The following is a 21,725-nucleotide window of genomic DNA, read 5'->3' on the forward strand; positions in this document are numbered from 1 at the left end:
TGTTAGCCAGGATGGTCTCGATCTCCTGACCTCGTGATCCACCCGTCTCGGCCTCCCAAAGTGCTGGGATTACAGGCTTGAGCCACCGCGCCCGGCCTCTGAATTAATATTTTTAAAATAAGTTTTGAGATTGTTGGAAATAGGGCAGAGGACACATTTTACTGGCTACTTGCCAGAGTTAGTTAACTCATCAAACTCTTTGATAATAGTTTGACCTCTGTTGGTGAAAATGAGTCATGGTCTCTTGAACATGATCAGAATAAACGGCCCTAACCACACAATTGTAGTCAAAACTTTTTAGGTCACTAACTTGCTAGATGGTGCCAGGTTTTTTTTGCACAAGGAGTGCAAATGTTAAGATCTCCACTGGTGAGGAAAGGCTAGTGTTACAGAAGCCTTGTCAGAGGCAATTTAACCTCCAAGCCCTGGCCCTCAGGCCTGAGGATTTTGATACTGACAACTGAAGAACCGTTTGTTTCTGGATATTGCTAATAGGAGTCAAAGCTTGGTGCTCCATGGTCTAGTTCATGAGACAGGCATGGTAGTGGCTGGCAGCATCTCTGCAGGGGCCCCCAGGCCACAGCTCACCTTGGGAGGCATGTAGGAAGCCCGCTGGATCATCACGGGATACTTGAAATGCTCGTGCAGGTGGTCAACATACTCACACATCCTAGGAGGAGGGAATCAGATTGGGGCAATGATGTCTGAAGTCGGATTATTCACATGGTGCTAACTTAAAGCAGAAGGGGCAAGTACCACTCAGAAATGACAGTGTGGGCCAAGGCCTAGCTGTGTTACCATGCGTTTCTAGGCAAGTTCCTAAACCTCTGTGCCTCAGGTGCTTTTCTTCTAAAATACAGCATTGTGGGGTGGGGACTTTGATGGAATGAACACATGAAGTCCCTCTAGAGGTTTTGTGATGCCCTTTAAAAGGCATCAATTCAGACTCTAAATATCCGGAATTATTTGGGTTCCTCTGGTCAAAAGTTAGATGAATAGATTAAAATCACCAAATTTTGTGATCTATTTTTAAAGAAGTGTTTGTATTTTTTCCTATGGCTGCATTAGCTGCCAGGGGCTTGGGGTTTTTTTTGGCTGGGAGGGCTGTTTTGTCACTGCCTCAGCTGGGCATCTAGGAAGCATTAGCACTGTGGACTTTCTCGGTGCACTTTGCACCTGATAAACAATCCGAACAGGTCCATGGGACCACAACTGAGGGAGGTGGGACACACCCACCTCCATCCAAGAACCAAGACATCTAGGGAACCAAACCCAGATGCAGAACAATAAAATATATTCCATGCTCTCCACCCAAAAAATAAAATCACCAAATGAGGTTCCTTTCAGCTATACAAATGATTGAGATGAAAAGCAGAGGATTTAGAATCGGGGCAATCTGTGTTCAGGTTCTGCGTCAGCCACTGTAGTTCTGAGCCTTGGGGCCAGCGACCGAGATCTGCTGCCTGACTTCCATCACCTGTTATTGAACAGCTGTGACAGGCAGGCTGATATGGTTTGGATTTGTGTCCCTGCCCAAATCTCATGTTGAACTGTAATCCCCAGTGTTGGCGGCGAGGCCTGCTGGGAGGTGATTGGATCATGGGAAGTGGTCCTTCATGAATAGTTTGGTACCCTTTCCTTGGTGCTATTCTCGAGATAGTTATCACAAGATCTGTTGTTTAAAAGCGTGTAGCATCTTCCCCCCTCACTCTCTCTTCCTCCTGCTCTTTGCCATAAGAAGTGCTTGTTCTCCCTTTGCCTTCCACCATGATTGCAAGTTTCCAGAAGCTGAGTAGAAGTCGCTATGCTTCCCGTGCAGCCTGCAGAACTGTAAGCCAATTAAATCTCTTTTCTTTATAAATTACCCAGTCTCAGGTATTTTTTTATAGCAGTGCAAGAATAGACTAACACAGTATAAAATAGTTCCGCTATATTAAAAGACAGCACCTGTCTACTCACTACATACCCCCCCCCCCGAAGAGAGAAACGGTTACCATTATTACTGAAGCCTCCTATGTACCCTCAAGGGTCCCATTTATCTCTCACAGTCCTGAATTTGGCGTTTCCCTTTCCCAGTGAATGCTTTTTTGCCTTTGCTATATACTTGCAGTGATCTTTCTGTGGGACATTTAATTCCAGGAGACAAGAAAAGTGTAATAAGCAAAACCCTATGTGTGCAGATGACTGGAAGGAGATTGTCCTAATTTAAAAGACCACCTGGGGCATTCTGAGAAATAAGATGAAATAAATGTATGTCTACACCATGGAAGACTCCAGTACTGGGAAGAGGAGATGGGACAGAAGTATAGAATACACGTGATGAAAACAGGAGCTGGTTAAGGGAGTAGTGTGGTTGCAAGCCTCACTTTCAATGTACTGAAAAAATAAAGTGAGTCACCTACCAGACCCTATCCTAGGAGGCAAAATGACTGTTCGTTGGTGGGTCTCTGCTGTTACTGCCCTGTGTGGAGAAGTGGAAGCAGAACCCACTCTGCCTGAGAGTTACAGGACGGGCCAGTGGACAAGGTCTTAGTGTTTTTTGGTCATGAAGGCAGAATTTACAAGCTCTGGCCTAGATTGAGGGACCCTACTGAAGCAGAAAGTATTAATCCCACATTACTGACCTGTTTTTAAGGCTTGCAGAGACTGATATGTAGTCAAATATAATCAAGTGCTGCACCAGTTCACAGAGGCCAACTCCACCAGCATGGGGGCAAACAGGAACTAAAAGGAAATTGTTTCTATGTAATACCAAGAGTAGGGCAGGGAGAGGAAGGGGTGAAAGGGAACTTTCTGGTTTTTCTTATTGCCCACAGGTGATTAAATCATTAATTAATATTTAGGGATGAAATTCCAAGATGAAAATCATCAATAATTCCCGGATTAAGGCTAAATGAGTTAGAAGAAATCAAAATGGCAAACTAGAGACTCCTGCGCGTGTGAACTGCAAGCCATCAAGGGAGGTGTCTGATTAGTGGGGAAATGAAGGTCTGGTCTGCAGCCACTGCAGCACCCTTACTTTCAAACTTTTTGGCCATCAGCAATACTGAGAGGTTCTCATTGACACTGCCCAGTCTGCAACTGTCAATCTGGAGGAACTGCAGGGCCTTCGCCTGTAGGAGTTGCTTAAATATCACTCTATTGTGGCACTGGAAATAGAATTGAACATAACACCAACAGAAGAGTCAGCCTTGGCCCTCAGGATCTCTAAAACCTGGCAACGCGGCCCCTCTATGCCAATCATTACTCATCAGTGGCCTTCGGGAAGCCCAGACTGTATTTTGTCTTTGTTCTCGCCGGGCATGAGGCACGTTTTTCTAGTGTGGGCAGGGACCTTGTGCTCACTTTACAAATCTGCTAATGCAACAGTGTGAGTCAGGGTAAAATCACACTGGCTCGCCATTTATGAGGGAATGACTGTCACAGCGACTGGTAAGTGGGAGATGAAGCATCAGGATGAAATACGGTGACAGTGATAAGCAGGTGGCACAGACGACAACGCGGAACCGCGGCAGAGCAGTATTGCTCCTTTTGCCGGGAAAACAGAGACTCTGCTCCTCACGCTGCTCTGCTCGTGGGCTGACTGCAGCAGGTTTTGGCAGGCACTTGGGCTTCGTTTATAAGCTCAAAAAGTGAACGCAGTCATGTTTATTCAATTTGAAAGCTGGCTTTCTTAACACCATTTTCTGCCCTTGCAATAGCAACTTTAAATTGCTGCCTTGTCAATTTCAATTAGACACTTTGAAAAAGAACTGACCTTAGTCATATAAATTGGAGAAATAGCCACAAACTTTTTCTATATCTGACTAGACTCTGATAAAATGACCCAGTTTCTAAGATGATGAAAATTTCCCAGCTGAAAGTACAGCAGGTAGTGGAGCCTAACACACGACTGTGTCCTTGGTTGCTGGTCAGCGTGTACTGACCCCAAGGGGATGTCACTCACCTGTTCTCCTGTGGCAATGCCAATTCCTAATGGGACGAGTGCCTATAAAATAGAAGGCAGCCTGGTGTTATTTTCCTAAGTTTTGAACTGCAACTCCTAATGTTTAAAAACATTTATAGCTGAAGGAGGAAACGGCCCTGCTGTTGAGCCATGTGAAGACTCAAGACTGGCAAAGGATGTCCAGGGGAACACATGCGTTCAGGAGGGCTCTGTGCATCTGCAGAGGAGAAGGTGAGCCCTGCTGAGCTGCCACCACCAGCCCTGTTCCTGACCAGGGCTCTGCAGATGTCCTTCTGCAGTGTCCTGGCCCATGCTCCAGCTGCGCTCCTCCCAACGTGGATGGCACCTCCTTCTGCAGCCTGTGCAGTGGCATAAGGACAGGGCCACTTGGAGTGGCTCATTGTGAACTCACGGGGTCCAACCTTTGGCCGACTCCTTCCTGTGGGTCATCACTTTGTCATTTCCCTTCTTCTTGCCTCCCTGAGAAACCTCCTAGAACCCTCTCATATCTTTTTTTTTGAGACCAAGTCTTGCTCTCACCCAAGCTGGAGTGCAGTGGCATGATCCTGGCTCACTGCAACGTCTGCCTCCCAGGCCGAAGAGATTCTCGTGCCTCAGCCTCCCAAGTAGCTGGGATTACAGGTGCATGCCACCATGCTGGCTAATTTTTGTATTTTTAATAGAGTTGGGGTTTTGCCATGTTGGCCAGTCTGGTCTCAAACTCCTGACCTCAGATGATCCTCCCACCTCGGCCTCCCAAAGTGTTGGGATTACAGGTGTGAGCCACTGCACCTGGCCTCGTGTCTTTGTTGATTCCAAAATCCTCTTCCTTAAGGAGGAAAACTCTGTGAAAAAAAAACTAAAAAAAAAAAAAAAAAAAATTCCTCTTCCTTCCAGCTCAGTGGGTGGCCTTAGACCTCAATCTGCAGGTTAGGCTGAGACCACTGCTCACCTGGTAGACTCCTCACCTGCTGAGTTACTGGACTCTGCACCTGAACACAGCCCTGCTGCTCTCTGTCCTCTCACCTGGTCCCTGAACACTACCTCACTCACCTGCCACCTGGCCTCTGGGCAGTCCGTCCATCCTCTACTGGGACTGCGACTCCACAGCTACTCTGCGAAGGCATCCTTGGTTTCTCCCTGGTTTTCCTTCCCTTTTGTTTAGGATAATAGCAATCACACTAATAGCTCACATTTTTGGAGCTCTGAGTACCTGCCAGGCGCTGTGCAAAACACTGTCTTCAATGATTCCTGGTCTCAATCCCATGGGAGAGGAGCCATCGTTATCCCCATTTTACAGAAAATGAGAAAACAGGTGTGCCGGGTTTGAACTGTTCCTGGATCACAAAGCTAGAAAGTAGTAGAGCCTGGGTTGGAACTCCACTGATCCCAGAGCCAGAGGAGGCATCTGAATCATCAGACTAAGCCAACTACTCAGCAGAAAAATCCCTTCATTCAGCAGCCAAGTATCCCTGATTCCAGTGCTGGCCCTGAGTCTCATGGGATGTGTGGCCTTGGGCAAGCCCCGCCTGTGCCACCCAAGGCCTCAGCCTTCTCATCTGCAGAAGGTCTTAGTTTGAGCAGATGGTCTCTAAGGCACCGTTTCAAGCTAACATTTTATGCTTAAAATTTCTAATTTAAGTACTCTTGGTTCTTTATCTCAGAAGAGAAAGGGAGAAACGGAGGACAGGGGAGGAAGAAAGGCCATTTGACTTACTTGTTCTACCATTTTAAGCATGTATGTCAGACTAGGGGCCAAATGTTTTTCTTCCTTTTCAATATTTCCTGAATCTGCTCTATTCAAGCTGCCCTCTCCCTTTATGTCTCCCAGATGCCTGGAAAAGCCTCCTCACTCCCATCCCTGCCTGGGTTTCTCCCTGCCCGTTCCTCACCTCCCACACACCCTCTGTCTCAATGGACTCTACATGTAGCCACCAGTCACATCATCTGTGCTCCAGCTGTCACTATGCTATTTTTTTTTTTTTTTTTTGAGACAGAGTGTTGCTCTGTCACCCAGGCTGGAGTGCAATGGTGCAATCTCGGCTCATGGCAACCTCTACCTCCCATGCTCAAGCCATTCTCCTGCCTCAGCCTCCTGAGTAGCTGGGATTACAGGCACACACCACTGTACCCAGCTAATTTGGTTTTTTTTTTTTTTGAGACAGAGTCTCGCTCTGTCACCCGGGCTGGAGTGCAGTGGCCGGATCTCAGCTCACTGCAAGCTCCGCCTCCCAGGTTCACGCCATTCTCCTGCCTCAGCCTCCCGAGTAGCTGGGACTACAGGCGCCCGCCACCTCGCCCGGCTAGCTTTTTTTTGTATTTTTTAGTAGAGACGGGGTTTCACCGTGTTAGCCAGGATGGTCTCGATCTCCTGACCTTGTGATCCGCCCGTCTCAGCCTCCCAAAGTGCTGGGATTACAGGCTTGAGCCACCGCGCCCGGCTTGTTTTTTTTTTTTTTTGAGACGGAGTCTCGCTCTGTTGCCCAGGCTGGAGTGCAGAGGCACGATCTCGGCTCACTGCAAGCTCCGCCTCCCAGGCTCACCTCATTCTCCTGCCTCAGCCTCTCCGAGTAGCTGGGACTACAGGCAGGCGGATCATGAGGTCAGGAGATCGAAACCAGCTAATTTTTGTATTTTTAGTAGAGATGGGGTTTCACCATGTTGGCCAGGCTGGTCTTGAACTCCTGACCTCAGGTGATCCACCCACCTCGGTCTCCCGAAGTGCTGAGGTTACAGGTGTGAGCCACCATGTCCGGCCACTATGCCGTTCTTTCATTGGAGAAGCTGCAGTGGCTTTCTCCGACTGGCTGCATCCTCTGAGTGGACAGACCCCATAATCCAGCCCCACGTGGCAGCCTGTCTGACAGCTCCCCAGCGTGTGCCCTGTACTCCCTGGGGCATCTCCATTGCCCCCACCTGGACCTGCAGGCTATGCAGCTGCTCCTTCCTCAGATGCTCCTAAGGGGATGGCCTCCCTCCTGTAAGCAAAACCTGGGAGGGTTAAAGCCCAGAGCAGCTTCCTGGGAGATGCTCAGTTGGGCAGAGATCAGGTTGGTGCTAGGCCAGCTGGCATTCAGCAGGGCACAGCCACCCTGCAAGAGCCCTAAGGAGGAAAAAGCAAGTGGGACCCAAGGTGAAAAGTCTTGTTTCCCAGGGGCTCATCAGCTGAGATTCTTGTTGTGGAATGATTCCTCGGAAAGTATTTGTCACACACTACAATTATTTCAGCTACTTCATCAGGAAATAAATGCAAGAGGGAACAAGTGAAGAAATTTTAAGATCCGTCCCCAGCACTCTGGGAAACTAAACAAAAAATAAGGTGCCCCAGCAGCAGCCGCCGTTTTCCTACCTTGGAGATGGCAGCATGCCCCAGAATGTCATCAGGGGAGGTTGGCTCCTCAATCCACAATGGCTTGAACTTGGCCAGCTTGGACATCCACTCCACTGCCTCAGGCACATCCCAGCGCTGGTTGGCATCCATCATCTGCAAAAAGAGACTCTTCACAGGGAGGTCTGCTCTGAGCCAACCTCGTGGCAGGGCTGTGGCTCCCAGGGAAGAAATGCTGTCACTCAGTGCCACCAACAGCCGAGTGAGACCCCCTAACACCTCCGCTGAGGCCCAGCACACAGCCCTAACAAAAAGAGTCCGAGAGCAGCCACTGAGACGGGGACTCTGGCTCCAGGTACAGTCTTTAGGAGGAGCTGTGAATTGCTCAAGGAGCCGCTGGGAGGTCCGGCAGTGCCCTGGGCTGGGCCATGAGAAATGCTCGCTGGCCCTGGGCTCTGGTCCAATCTCCATTTAGATACCACCCAAATACATGTGTCTTACAGTGTTGGTTCTGTTTGTAGAAACCATTTTGTCACATTCTGAATCATGTACAATCAACATTAAGTTTGTTCAACAGTCATTTATTGACTATAGCCCACTATGTGTCTGGCATAATAATAAACAGCCTAAACTCTTCCATAATGGCACACCTTCTCCACTAGGCACTTTATGGATTTTGTTCCATTTAATATTTATAATAATGGGCCAGGCATGGTGGCTCATGCCTGTAATCTCAACACTTCGGGAGGCTGAAGCCCGTGGATTTATTTTCTTTTTTCTTTTTTTTTTTTTTTTGAGACAGAGTCCCGCTCTGTTGCCCAGGCTGGAGTGCAGTGGCGTGATCTCGGCTCACTGCAAGCTCCGCCTCCCGGGTTCACGCCATTCTCCTGCCTCAGCCTCCTGAGTAGCTGGGACTACAGTCGCCCGCCATCACGCCTGGCTAATTTTTTTGTATTTTTAGTAGAGACGGGGTTTCAACATGTTAGCCAGGATGGTCTCGATCTTCTGACCTCGTGATCCACCCGCCTCGGCCTCCCAAAGTGCTGGGATTACAGGCGTGAGCCACCACGCCCAGCCGAGCCTGTGGATTTCTTGAGCCCAGGAGTTCAAGACTAGCCTGGGCAACATAGCAAAACCCTGTCTCTACAAAAAATACAAAAATTAGCTGGGTGTGGTGGTTCTCACTTGTAGTCCCAGCTACTCAGGGGGCTGAGATGGGAGGATCCCCTGAGCCAGGGGAGGTCAAGGCTGCAGTGAGCTGTGATCTTGCCGCTGTACTCTAGCCTGGGTGACTGAGTGAGACCCTATCTCAAAAAATAATAACCCCATGAGGCAGTTCATATTAACCCATTTTACAAATAAAACTGTCATGCAGAGAAATAACTTGCTTAAGAACAATAAGTCAAGTGAATGGTGAGTTCAAGTCCAGTCCTCTCCCTCCTAGGCCCTGGCTCTCTGTGTACCACTATCCTTCTTGGAAGCCAGGTGCTGGCTGTGCCCAGCTTAAGGGACAGCCCCTCATCCCTGATCTTATCATGCTTGGAGAAACGGTATCTCCATAGAATGTGCTAAGTGATAAGAGCTCCCTCCCAGGACACTATGAAAACCAGAGGACAGTATGCCTAGAATGATTTTTTTTTTTTTTTAAGAGACTAGATCTCACTCTGTTGCCCATGCTGGAGTGCAGTGGTATTATTGTAGCTCACTGCAGCCTCCACCTCCTGAGCTCAGTGATCCTCTTGCCTCATCTTTCAAAGTAGGAGGGATTACAGACAAGCACCACCACACCTGGTTAATTTTTTTTCTTCTTTCTTTTAGAGATGGAGTCTCACTATGTAGACCAGGCTGGTCTCAAACTCCTGGCCTCCAATGATCCACCCGCTTTAGCCTCCCAAAGTGTCAGGATTATAGGCATGAGCCACTGTGTTTGGCCCAGAACCAATTTTTTTTCTTGTATTTTTTGGCACAGATGGGGTTTTTCCATGTTGCCCGGCTGATCTCGTACTCCTGAGCTCCGGCAGTCCGCTCACCTAGGCATCCGAAAGTGCTAGGATTACAGGCATGAGCCACAGCGTCTGGCCAGCCCAGAATCAATTTTTATCATAAGTTATTTGGATAAAGATGACCTCATTTAAAAAAAAAAACAGCATTAATTCATGTATAGTGATCCTGGGTCAAGAACTCAAAATTTCTATTTTAACTTACGCAAAAAAGCCTCTGAAGCCTCATAAAAACATCTTACTGTGACTTTCTTTCATGAAAATAGTTTACACATAAGAACTGGTTTATAAAAATACAAATCAGAAATGACTGATCCTTACATTTATCTCAGTGAAGTTCCAACATTTCTTCAGTAATGGCCCTGACACCCTCCTACCTGAGGAGCTGGGAGGGGAGATTCAATGACTGACACACCAGAGCACCAATGGGAAAACTGTTTGCTCAGGTGCATCTGTGTTAGCAAGAAAGGATCCTTAACCCCAAACTTACTTAACTAGTTCTGCAGAATTAGAAAATGTAAAACTATTAGTCCCTTTGCTTTTTTTTTTGAGTTTTCCTACTGCAAGACTATAGAACTGTACTTCCTCTGACAATTACGTTTTTAAATTCCCATTGTTTTTTAATCTTGAAACGAGTTGCATTTAGCCCTGGACAAAGGCCGCTGCTTCTCAGTGGTGTGAGAGGATATTTACCAAAGTCTTCTCTGGTCCAATCATGTCTCGGATGATTTGGCATCTTCGCACGTCATCCTGGAGATCAGCACCCACCTTTACTTTAAACCTAGAAAATGCATTTGGTTTGCTAGTTTAGACCTGTACCTGGACTTGGCAAGGGCACCTGGAGTTTCTGCAGAAGTGACTGTCTTTCTGTCAACAATTCACAGACCATGTTTTCTAGTAACCTCTTGCTCTTTCCTCATCTTCAGATAAGTCACTTGAAATAAACCTGTGAACTTTATCTCTTCATTCAGTATCAGGGCAATGACTCTCAATTATCTATTGACCTGGAGTTAAGAGGCTAGACAGAGAAGTCAGGTCTTTTTTTTGAGACGGAGTCTCTCTCTGTCGCCCAGGCTGGAGTGCAGTGGCCGGATCTCAGCTCACTGCAACTGTCACCTCCTGGGTTCCCGCCATTCTCCTGCCTCAGCCTCCCGAGTAGCTGGGACTACAGGCGCCCACCACCTCGCCTGGCTAGTTTTTTGTATTTTTAGTAGAGACGGGGTTTCACCGTGTTAGCCAGGATGGTCTCGATCTCCTGACCTCGTGATCCGCCCGTCTCGGCCTCCCAAAGTGCTAGGATTACAGGCGTGAGCCACTGCACCCGGCCGAAGTCAGGTCTTTAATACAATTAACTCAGTTTTTGCTGTGCCATGAAAAGGAATTAAGAACAAAAAAGCCACAGTGAGAACTGAAAAGGAGAGCGGGGCTGACAAGGGGTGCTGAGCTACCCTCTGATAGCCTGAATGGGAAGGGTCTGGTTTACAAAGGAGAACTCTGTCTTGAATTAACTCAGTGAGAGGAAGGCCACAGGGATGGTCTGTCCCCTGCAGTGCAGGGGCCTGAGGTTCCGGCAGGGAAAATGATGAGGTCACATAACTAGGGAATAGCAAAGTGCAGCTGGATCCTGCGTGCAGAGGTCTCCTTTACACCACATCCAGACACTTATCGGGAGCTCCTTAATCTGTGTGGATGTCCAGCTATCTCTCGAGACACGGGCCTCTACGTCCACACCCCGTGACGCTGCTGTCAGAAGGGTGTGTTGCTGGCTTCAGTGTGGGCACTGGCAGGTGAAGGAGGGGACACCACCACAAGGAGGCCAGCATCTGCCCCCTTGAACGCCAGCCTATCCTCCTTGTGCACCTCCCTGGCTGAAGTCCTCCGGCTGCTTTGCAAAGAGCCCCAGCTTACAGAGTGCCTGCCGCACACTCTCAGGCACCTGCCGTTCTCTTCTGTACCAGCTAGGGGCTTCAACTACATGATCCGTGATGCTCCAGAGAGGGTGGCTGGCCTTAGGCTCTGAGTGCCAGGCTTCCTGTGCTGAGAAGAGGCCCTTTAAATCTCCCCACAGCCTTCTCTGCCTTACCAGATACGTTGCTGCAGCCTCCCCCGGGTATGTAGAGGGAGGGCAAGCAGCCAGCACTTACAGCAGCTGCTCTGAATCCTGCCCTGTGCTGGTCCTTCTGAGATATGGCAACTTTGAGGAGGACCCAAGCTCATATTATTTCTACTGATAGACAGAAAATGAAGTTCAGAGAGGCTGAGCAATTTACTCATGACCACACAGCAAGTACTTGCAGGGGGTGAGGGGAAAAGGCAAGATGTGATTTCAGTTCCATCAGATGCCACTGCCTCTTTCCATGGCTTCATGCTGCCTCCTTCAAGCTCTCACTCCTCAACCCTTTATTTAGCTGAGGCATTAACAAGAATTCAGTGCCTCTCCAACTTAAGTGTGCACAGGAATCACTCGGGGCTTTTGTTCCAATGCAGATTCCCATGCAGCGGGTCTGGGGAGAGGCCCAGGCTGCATCTCTGACAAGCTCCCAGGTGATGCTGGAGCTCCTGCTCCACAGGATACACTGAGTAGCAGGAGGCTCAGGGGCCAGAGTGGCTGCAAGTCAGATAGGAAGCCTGGTGACATGTCACAGGCAAAAAGTGCCACCATGAGCTGCGCTGAGGGACGCACAGTGACTGGCTCAAGAGAGATGATGGTCCCTCTCATCCTGCCCTGTGTCAGGACGCAGGGTCGTCAACCATCGAGGCTCATCCAGAGAAGGTCTTAGGATGGCCAGAGGTCTTTACCTGCACAAGCAAGAGTCAGAAGGGAGAAGCGCAGATGAGCAGTGTGGAAAGGAGGTGGCCTGGAGGGAGAGGAAGGTTGTCACTCAAGTGGAAGAGGAACAGCCTGGCTCTTGGGAACTGGGACCTCTGGCTGGGAATTACATGGAAGCAAAGGGTTCCTGACATCAAAGACCCACCTGGCTGGGTGCGGTGGCTCACGCCTGTAATCCCAGCACTGGGAGGCTGAGGCAGGCGGATCACCTGAGGTCAGGGGTTCAGGACCAGCCTCATCAACATGGCAAAAGCTTGTCTCTATTACAAATACAAAATTTAGCCACGTGTGGTGGCAGGTGCCTGTAATCCCAGCTACTCAGGAGGTGAGGCAGAAGAATGGCTTGAACCTGGGAGGTGGAGGTTGTAGTGAGCAGAGACTGCGCCACTCACTCCAGCCTGGGTGACGAGAGTGAAACTTCGTCTCAAAAGAGAAGAAAAGACCGGCCTAATACTTAGAGCCCTCAAAGAATGGGAAGTGCCTAACCAAGTTAAGCTCGCTGCCTCTGGAGGTGTTCATGCAGAAGCTGAATCAACGCTAGTTACTGATGGTAAAGACTGGATTTCTATTCTAGGTTAGTGCCTGAAATCAACAACCTCCCAAGCCTCTTTCCACTCTGATGTCCTAGAATTCTAATGAGGACACACATCCTGCCTTTAGAGAAAGAGCCTGGCCTAAGGGGAAACTTCTCTTATGCAGCCCTATGAGCCACAGTGATCCTAACCCGTGGGTGCCTTTTACTCCTTGGCTCCCCTCCACTGCCTGAGTCTCTCCTGCCACCAACTGGGCAAGTCAGGTCCATCATCACACTCACCTGGTCCAGCCGTCCTTCAGCGCCTGGGCACAGAGCTGTGGGAAAGGAGCACAGGGTCATACACTGGAGAGAGCCCCTTGGTCTGACCAGGACATCAGTCATTGCTGATCCATTTCACAAGCACTACGGTTATAGCACAGACCAGAGTAACACTCATGTGTTGTTGAAATTAACAGCAGAAACAGCTTGGTTGACAGAGATCACTTTTTACTTGTAGGGTGACTTTCTTTCCTCATCTCTATGGGAACCATTTTTTTTAATGGTCACAACCTTCCTGGAAGGAGAATATAGCATTGATCTTTCTCTTTTTAAAGCTAGAATATTCTGTGGCATCCACAGAACGATGTAAGAGTAACGTGCAGAAGCCAGCCCCTCTCTCCTCACTCTTTAAAAGTAGGCACAGCGTAAGGAGAAACGGTAATAAATCAACCACGTGCCGACTCCATGCCGTGTGCCAGCCAGGAGGCCTTGAGCATGACACAACTTACAGCATGTATCTGAATCCTCAAAACCACCGCATGAAATAGGCATTATTTCTCCATCTTGCAGTGGGTCTGCCGCTGGTGCTGCCTGGGAATCATACCCTAGGCTGTCACCTTCCAGAGCCCAAGGTGATTCACTAAGTCACAGAGTCCCAGGGTCCAAAAGGTGAATGACTTTGCATTTGCTTGTGTACCTTCAGAACGAGAAAAAATACTTTTTTTTGTTGTTTTTTGAGATGGAGTCTTGCTCTGTCGCCCAGGTTGGAGTGCAGTGGTGTGATCTCGGCTCATTGTAACCACCGCCTCCCAGGTTCAAGTGATTCTCCTGCCTCAGCCTCCTGAGTAGCTGGGATTACAGATGCACGTTACCACGCCCAGCTAATTTTTTGTATTTTTAGTAGAGACAGGGTTTCGCCATGTTGGCCAGGCTGGTTTCGAACTTCTGACCTCAGGTGATCCACCCACCTTAGCCTCCCAAAATGCTGGTATTACAGGCATGAGCCACCGCCCTCAGCCAAAATGATTCAGAAAGGTGAACAAGAAAATATTAAATTTCTCCCGGAGAGGCTGGAATCTAAAGCCCATGTGACATGAGAAGGAATATATATTTGGTCTCTGCCCCCATTGCTGCTCCCCTATTTCCTAGCACACAGCCCCTAAAACCCTTGGCATCTCCTGAGTAACAGGAGTGTCTTTTGTATGTGAATGAGACAGCCCTGCTGAGGTCCCCTATGTAGCTTTAGGATGGGGCTGGGGACAAGAAAGACCTGAAAGGCATGATTGTGGGTTGGAAACTTTAGCCTATTCCCAGATCTCTGGGGAGGGGAGGGGGCTAAAGGTTGAATTGATGGCCAATGGCCAAATACTGAATCACACTTAAATACTGAAGCCTCCATAAAACCCCCAAGGGACAGGGTTCAGAGAGCTTCCAGGTTGGTGAACACGTGGAGGTGGTGGGGGCGTGGCTCACCTGGAGGGGACATGGAAGCTCTGTACCCACTCCTCACACCTTGTCCTACGTGTCTCTTCAGTTTGGCTGTTCTTAAGTTGCATCCTTTATAATAAATGAGTAAACATAAGTAGTGTTTCCCTGAATTCCATGAGCCATTCCACCAAATGACTGAACTCAAAGCGGGGTTTGTGGGAACCTCTAATCGGAGGTAAAGCCAGTCAGAAGCACAGATGACAACGTGGACTTGTGATTGGCATCTGCCATGGGCCAGTCCTCCAAGACTGAGCCCTTAACCTGCGGGGTCTGAGGCTAGCTCCAGGGAGATGGTGTCACAATTGAGTAAAATAGCAGGACACCCAGTTGGTGTCCACAAAGCAGCGGAAAACTGGTTGGCGTGAGAAGGAAAACCATACAGGTCTGGTGTCAGAAGCGAGGTACTGAGAGTAGTGGTGTGACCACAGAGGGAAAAACAGGTTGGTTTCTCCCCATTCAGCCTGTTTACAAAGCCAGGTTAAAATGCCCACCTGCTTCAACGTGTCATCTGAGTACCCCAGCCAGGCGCACGAGGTGGTGTAAGCAGGGTAGCCTTGTGCCAGCATTTGCTTCTCTGTGAAAACACAGCACCGTCAACACTTTGCCCTTCAGAATTGGAAGTGCCTGTAGCTAAGCTGTTTCCCCTGGAGAGTCCAGCTGTTCTCCTGACCTGGCCTTTTACACACACCCAGCCACAAATTACTAGGATGTGAAACCCAGGTGGTCACAATACCCTCACAGACTGCCCTGCTCCCCAAGGGCCCTCCCTACAGTGTAATCCTAAAGCCAAACTTCCTTTCAGCAGTGGCTGAAGCAAACTCTGCAGTCAGAGGTCATACTCAGGAGGCTTCACCATGCAGACCTGAATGTTGATTTGAGGGCCTAGCTACTCAGCACGGGGCATTTGGGAGGACAATGTGTCCCCAAAAAGGACAGGGGCACTCAAAAGTGGACAATGTTAGCAAAAACAATGAAGAAAAATTTCTTACAACCTACCTCTTTCTTTTTTACCAACTTGACCTTTCTGCAGTATTTCTGGAAGAAATAAAAAGCATCACTCACTATTTTAGGCAACAAAGCATGCCACTACTGTATGTGCACATTGTGTACCCGAGAAAGCTTCCAAACTCACCTAGGGCATCCTCCTCAGTCAGGACATCGGTGATGTACCTGAAATCTATGCAGGACACCAGCGTCCTGGGATCCTGGCAACGTGATAGGAGGGGAAGAGGCCTGAATCAATTCTAAGGTGGGTTATATTTTGTTTTAAAAAATTATTTATTATTATTCTTTTAGAGACAAGGTCTCACTCTGTTGCCCAGGCTGGAGTGCAGTGATGCCATCATAGCTCACTGCAGCCTCAGTCTCCTGGGCTTATGTGATCCTCCTGCCTCAGCCTCCTGCGACTGAGGAGCTGGGACTCCAGGTGTGTGCCACTATGCCTTGCTTTTTTATTTTTGTAGAGATGGGGTCTCACTATGTTGACCAGGTTGATCTTGAGCTCCTGGCTTCAATCCTCCCTCCTTGGCCTCCCAAAGTGCTGGGATGACAGGGGTGGGTTATGTTTCTAAGAAGTTGCTTATGGTGACACATGGAGCTCATTCTTTCCTGGCAGGGACCTTTAGGGCTTTGTTAAATTGTTTGACTCTGTCATTCCTAAGTGTAGAGTCCTTTAGTGGCTCCTCACTGCCCTGACAAAGCCCTCAGACACTGACGCTCTGGTCCCTTGCACCCGCCCCTACCCTGTTCTTTCCAGCTAACATGGCTTCCTGGAAGGAGGGCATGGCCCCAGGCAAACACTCAGCAGGAGCTCAGTGGGGAGATGAATGCCTGGCATCACTGTACATCAGCTTCACACCGCGGGGCTGTCCACGGTGAGCTACGAGGCTGGGGATTCGTGCTGAGACCTCTCCCCACCCTGATGGAACAGTCAGTTGGAAAACAGCCAGTAGTTCCATTCCCACTAACATCTTATAGTGACCAGTGATACTCTACCACAACTGTCGAAAATCCTAAAATCTCTTTCAAACCTGAGATTCTATTTCCAAGAGTTCTGGGCCAGGTGCAGTGGCTCACATCTGTAATCCCAGCACTTTGGGAGGCTGAGACGGGTGGATCACCTGAGGTCAGGAGTTTGAGCCCAGCCTGACCAATATGGTGAAACCCCATCTTTACTAAAAATACAATTAGCTGGGCATGGTGGCATTACAAGCCTGTAATCCCAGCTACTCAGGAGGCTGAGGCAGGAGAATCGCTTGAACCCGGGAGGTGGAGGTTGCAGTGAGCTGAGATCACGCCACTGCATTCCAGCCTGGGTGACAAAAAGGAAACTCCATCTCAAAACAAACGAACAAACAAACAAACAACAACAACAACAACAACAATAAAGAAAACAAGAGAGTACTGGCATTGAAAGGGAACAGGATCCAAAAACGGAGAGTCCACAGCAACAACAACAATAAAGAAAACAAGAGAGTACTGGCATTGAAAGGGAACAGGATCCAAAAACGGAGAGTCCACAGGTGGGACCACAACAACAATAAAGAAAACAAGAGAGTACTGGCATTGAAAGGGAACAAGATCCAAAAACGGAGAGTCCACAGGTGGGACCTCAAACACATTTCTGGTGGCCTGCAAATCATTCCCTTTTGGTGGCTACCTCCTCCAGCACTGTAAAAGGCCGGCCTTGAGTCTGGAAGGGGGCTCAAGAGCTCTGTGTCCTTCCCCTACGGATGGCCCCGAAGCTACTCTCCATGTCAAGGCGATGTGACAGCTTCCTGTCTCCACTTTCCACCAGAGGAGGAGTAGTCTCCTGCCCAACACTCTTCAAGGCCATGGTGTTCTTTGTTTTTCCTTAATTTTTTGCCAACTAATAACAAGGGCCTTCATTTGTGGATCACGAGGTTTTTAACCACCACCCAGGTGTTGCACTGAGGCCACCGCAGCTCAGAGTGGGGAAGTCACATGCTCAAGGTCATGCAGCTGGTGAGCAGTGAAACCTGGACTCACAGCCAGCTCTGCACAGGTCTGAAGCTCATTCCCCTTTAATTTGCCCAGTTTTTTCCTCCTCAGCATCCAGTTGCTCACCCCTGCTATGAAAAGGTCAAGGAGAAAGAAAACAGTCAAGTGCATAGCTTTAGAACTCACTGTTGAGCTCCTTCCCTGCTGTAACTGTACAGTAGAGGCTACAATGGCCTCATCTTACTCTTGGTGTCATAGTGACTGGATAGTATTTTTTCTTTTTTCTTTTTTTGAGACAGGGTCTTGCTCTCTCACCTGAGTGCTGTGGTGCAATTACAGCTCACTGCAGCCTGAAACTCATGGGCTCAAGCCATCCTTCAGCCTTCCAAAGTGCTGGGATTACAGGCTTGAGCCACCACGCCTGGCCTGGATAATATCTTCATAATATCATCACATCTTGCTTTTCAGAGTTTAAGAGTTGGTTTTCTCATTGATCTTTAATTTTGTGAGGTTCCTAGAGAAGTTAGGATGATCCTCTTGTCATAGTCAGGCAACGGAGGCTCAGAGAACTGGCATCGTGTGTTACAGATGCACGGTGGGGGAGGCAAGACCCCCTCACTGCTTCCCCTCGTGCCACACTGCCTGCATGAGCACAGCTATCCGTTACATCAGATATCAGAAAAGGAATGTCATGTTTTATTGGCTTTTTGCTTTATCATCACCATAGTGATCAACAGATAGTCCTGAATATATTTACTGATCATCAAACGGCATGTCATTCATGAAATCCGTTTCATTTACAGAAACAATTGTAACATTAACGATCCTACTCACCATGTCCACAAGTAACTTCCAGACAGCCTTGAAGTAAAAAAGAAAGGATTTGTAAGACATATGTGTAAAGTCCCCATTTTTTTCCTGACAGTAAATGCATTGGCAGTAAATGCTGGCTCTCAGCCACCGGGTCCCTACACCCACCTCTACTGCTGCCTGCGCCTTCCGCCATCCCATCCCCTCTTTCTCCTCCTCCTGCAGTTCCCTACCTACTGCCAAAACCTCTCAGGGGAGAAAACAACACCAAAGCAATTCTCTGTATTTCCTTTTGGGGGCTGCAGTGTGTCTGTCTCTCCTCTGGGGGTAGGGAAAGTCAGTGTGGTGCAGTTCCCAGGGGCCTCCTCAGCGTTTGTGAGAGGAGTTACCTTTCCCTCCTGCTTGGCCCACAAGTCCCACACCGCATTTAGGACAGCCGCTGTCGCCAGGTGCACCACGCCCTTCTCTGGACCAATCTGGTTAGGAAGCAAAGTACAACAGCACTTTAGAAATGAAAAAGAGGGCTGGGTGTGATGGCTCACGCCTCTAATCCCAGGACTTTGGGACCACGACCAGCCTGGCCAACCTGGTGAAACCCTGTCTCTACTGAAAATAGAAAAATGAGCCAGGTGTGGTGGTGTGTGCCTGTAGTCCCTACTCCAGAGGCTGAGGCGAGAGGATCACTCGAACCCAGAAGGCGGAGATTGCAGTGAGCCGAGATGGCACCACTGCACTCCAGCCTGGGCAACAGAGCAAAAGTCTGTCTCAAAAAAAAAAAAAAAAAAAAAAAGAAAAGATATTTAGGTCTTCCATCCAGGGACACATCTCAAGAATTAAAAGGCAGCAATAGTAACCCACCAACCCACCTAAAGGTTAAGTTTAAAAAAAAAACAAACAGTTGCTAACCCATTGAAGAGTTTCAAGAATAGTAGGAAAAACACCTGTGTTTTCCTCTCTTCTCTCTCTCTCTATATATATACACACATATATATGTATATGTATGTGTATATATGTATATGTATGTATATACATATGAACACACACACACGTACTTCTTTTTTTCTGAACCATTTGAATAAAGTTGCAAATATCATGCTCTTTTTACCCTAAATACATCAGTGTATAGTTTCTGAAAACAAGGATATTTTCTTACATAACCATAGTACAATGATCACACTCAGGGAATACAACATTGATAGAATACTGTTATCTAAAGCCCAGTCCATAATCAAATGTCAATCAAATGTTTTTTTCCTATAATGTATTTTATTTGACCCTAATCCATATCCCATCTGGGATCACATATTGCATTTAGTCGTCATGCCTCTTTAGTCTCTTTTTACCTGGAGTAATTTTTCTTCTTCTTCTTTAAATGTTATTAGCAGGCCAGGCGCGGTGGCTCACGCCTGTAATCCCAGCACTTTGGGAGGCCGAGGCGGGCGGATCACAAGGTCAGGAGATCGAGACCACGGTGAAACCCCGTCTCTACTAAAAATACAAAAAATGAGCTGGGCGCGGTGGCGGGCGCCTGTAGTCCCAGCTACTCGGGAGGCTGAGGCAGGAGAATGGCGTGAACCCAGGAGGCGGAGCTTTCAGTGAGCCAGGATCGCGCCACTGCACTCCAGCTTGGGTGACAGAGCAAGACTCTGTCTCAAAAAAAAAAATAAATAAATAAAAATAAATGTTATTAGCATTTTAAAAGAGTACAGGCCAGTTGATTTGTACAGCATCCCTCAATTTGGGCTGATCATCAGTTCCTTCATGATTAGATTCGGGTAATACATTTTTTTGGCATAAATACTACATAAGTGATTATGTCATTTGTTTTATTATTAGGGTTGTTAACTTTTACCACTTGGGTAACTTAGTGTCCATTTGGTTTCTCCACTGTGAAGTTACCTTTTCATTTTCCAAGTAAGGAGGTTATTATTGTCCCAAAATTTGGGCATCCCTTGATGACTCTTACCTCAATTAATTGTAGCTATGACAGTTATGGTGATTTTCTGATGTTATTATTCCTTTTATATTTATTAGATTTTAATCAGCTGTAATGGTGGGCTTGACCTTGTTATTTATTATCTCCTTAAAAAATTTTATTTTATTATTTTTATTTTTAAAAAGTACAGATGGGGGTCTCACTATGCTGCCCAGGCTGGTCTTGAACTCCTGGCCTTAAGTGATCCTCCTGCTTCAGCCCCAAGGTGCTGGGATTACAGGCGTGAGCTACTGTGCCCAGCCGATAGTTCATTATCTGAATGGACTCATGGATTTTATTCAATGGGTCATAAGCCATTACTATCATATTTATTTGGATGCTCAAATTGTCCCAGATTCAGCCAGTGGGAACTTCTTCAAGGTGACAACTTTCAAGGTAAGTTTAATATTCTGTGTATAAAGTAAAATATGAAATCCCAGGCACTATTGAAAGGACATTCTCTTGTGCCCTTCTCTGTGCATGGATGGGAGACTGAACTGAGTTAGGAAAAGACAAAATCCGATATCGTGGGACAAAGACAAAGGTCAGGGTATTGAATTCACCTTACTGTGTTAGAATCCTTTCTCCAGAGCCTAACTTTCTCATGCCTTGAATTTACAGTTCAAATACCAAGCTATGCACATAAAAGGCACGATGGTCTTCCATCTTTTTAAATTTGTTCTTCTCTGTTTTCTCTTTAATGACCTTCTCTTCTATCTCTAATACTACTCACATTATTTCTCCATAAAAAGATTGCCCATTCAGTAGTTTATCTCTAAACCATTTCTCAATTCAGGGAGGATGAGATGAGGTCCTTAGAGAAGAGATAGCTCTCAAGACCCAAATCTCAGGACCTCATCTCCTTAGTAGAACATTTTATTCAGCTAAATTTGGGCTTGAGTCATTTAGATCATCAGTCTTACAGAAATGACTTGTTTACCTCAAAATACTGATGATCTAAATGACTCAAGCCCAAATTTAGCTGAATAAAGTTTATACTTTATTTATACTTTAAATTTATACTTTAAATTTATACTTTATTTTATACTTTACATATATACTATATATACACTATATTATATACTTTATTTTATATTATATATTATTTATATTATATATAATATATTATATATATACTATATATAGTATATAATATACTATATTATATACTTTATTTATACTTTAAATTTATACTTATACTTTACTTTAAAATTATAAAGCCATCTCTAGGCCGGGTGTGGTGGCTCATGCCTGTAATCCCAGCACTTTGGGAGGCTGAGGAGGGCGAATCACTCAAGGGCAGGAGTTCAAGACCAGCCTGGCCAACATGGCCAAACACCATCTCTACTAAAATTATAAAAATTAGCTGGGTGTGGTAGTGCGCATCTGTAGTCCCAGCTACTCAGGAGGCTGAAGCAGAAGAATTGCCTGAACCCAGGAGGCAGAGGTTGCAGTGAGCTGAGATCGTGCCACTGTACTCCAACCTGGGCGACAGAGTGAGACTCCATCTCAAAAAATAAATAAACAAACAAATAAACCCATCTCTATTTTCACATTTGTTGCACTCAAAGGATATCTCAGACCTTGGTAGTAT

At 47.3% G+C, this 21,725-nt stretch overlaps 1 protein-coding gene across 5 annotated transcripts in view; it reads right to left on the reverse strand.

The window, feature by feature from the left end:
* ENOSF1 (enolase superfamily member 1) overlaps positions 1-21,725 on the reverse strand; it is a 39,648-nt gene that overhangs the window by 1,181 nt on the left and 16,742 nt on the right. For 3 of the 5 annotated variants that reach the window (XM_050767660.1, XM_050767659.1, XM_050767658.1), the window contains 11 exons: positions 18,546-18,632; positions 18,181-18,207; positions 15,382-15,420; positions 14,877-14,959; positions 12,919-12,953; positions 9,968-10,055; positions 7,296-7,430; positions 3,947-3,988; positions 3,020-3,149; positions 2,625-2,724; positions 589-670 (listed from right to left, as the gene is read on the reverse strand). In XM_050767660.1, coding sequence (XP_050623617.1) covers positions 589-670; positions 2,625-2,724; positions 3,020-3,149; positions 3,947-3,988; positions 7,296-7,430; positions 9,968-10,055; positions 12,919-12,953; positions 14,877-14,959; positions 15,382-15,420; positions 18,181-18,207; positions 18,546-18,632 — 848 coding nt within the window. Of the gene's footprint in view, positions 1-588; positions 671-2,624; positions 2,725-3,019; positions 3,150-3,946; positions 3,989-7,295; positions 7,431-9,967; positions 10,056-12,918; positions 12,954-14,876; positions 14,960-15,381; positions 15,421-15,517; positions 15,591-18,180; positions 18,208-18,545; positions 18,633-21,725 lie in introns of all 5 variants that reach the window. The other 2 variants (XM_050767657.1, XM_050767662.1) reach the window with 1 other exon arrangement.

This window comes from Macaca thibetana, chromosome 18 (assembly GCF_024542745.1).
Source record: "Macaca thibetana thibetana isolate TM-01 chromosome 18, ASM2454274v1, whole genome shotgun sequence".
Lineage (NCBI taxonomy): Eukaryota > Metazoa > Chordata > Mammalia > Primates > Cercopithecidae > Macaca > Macaca thibetana.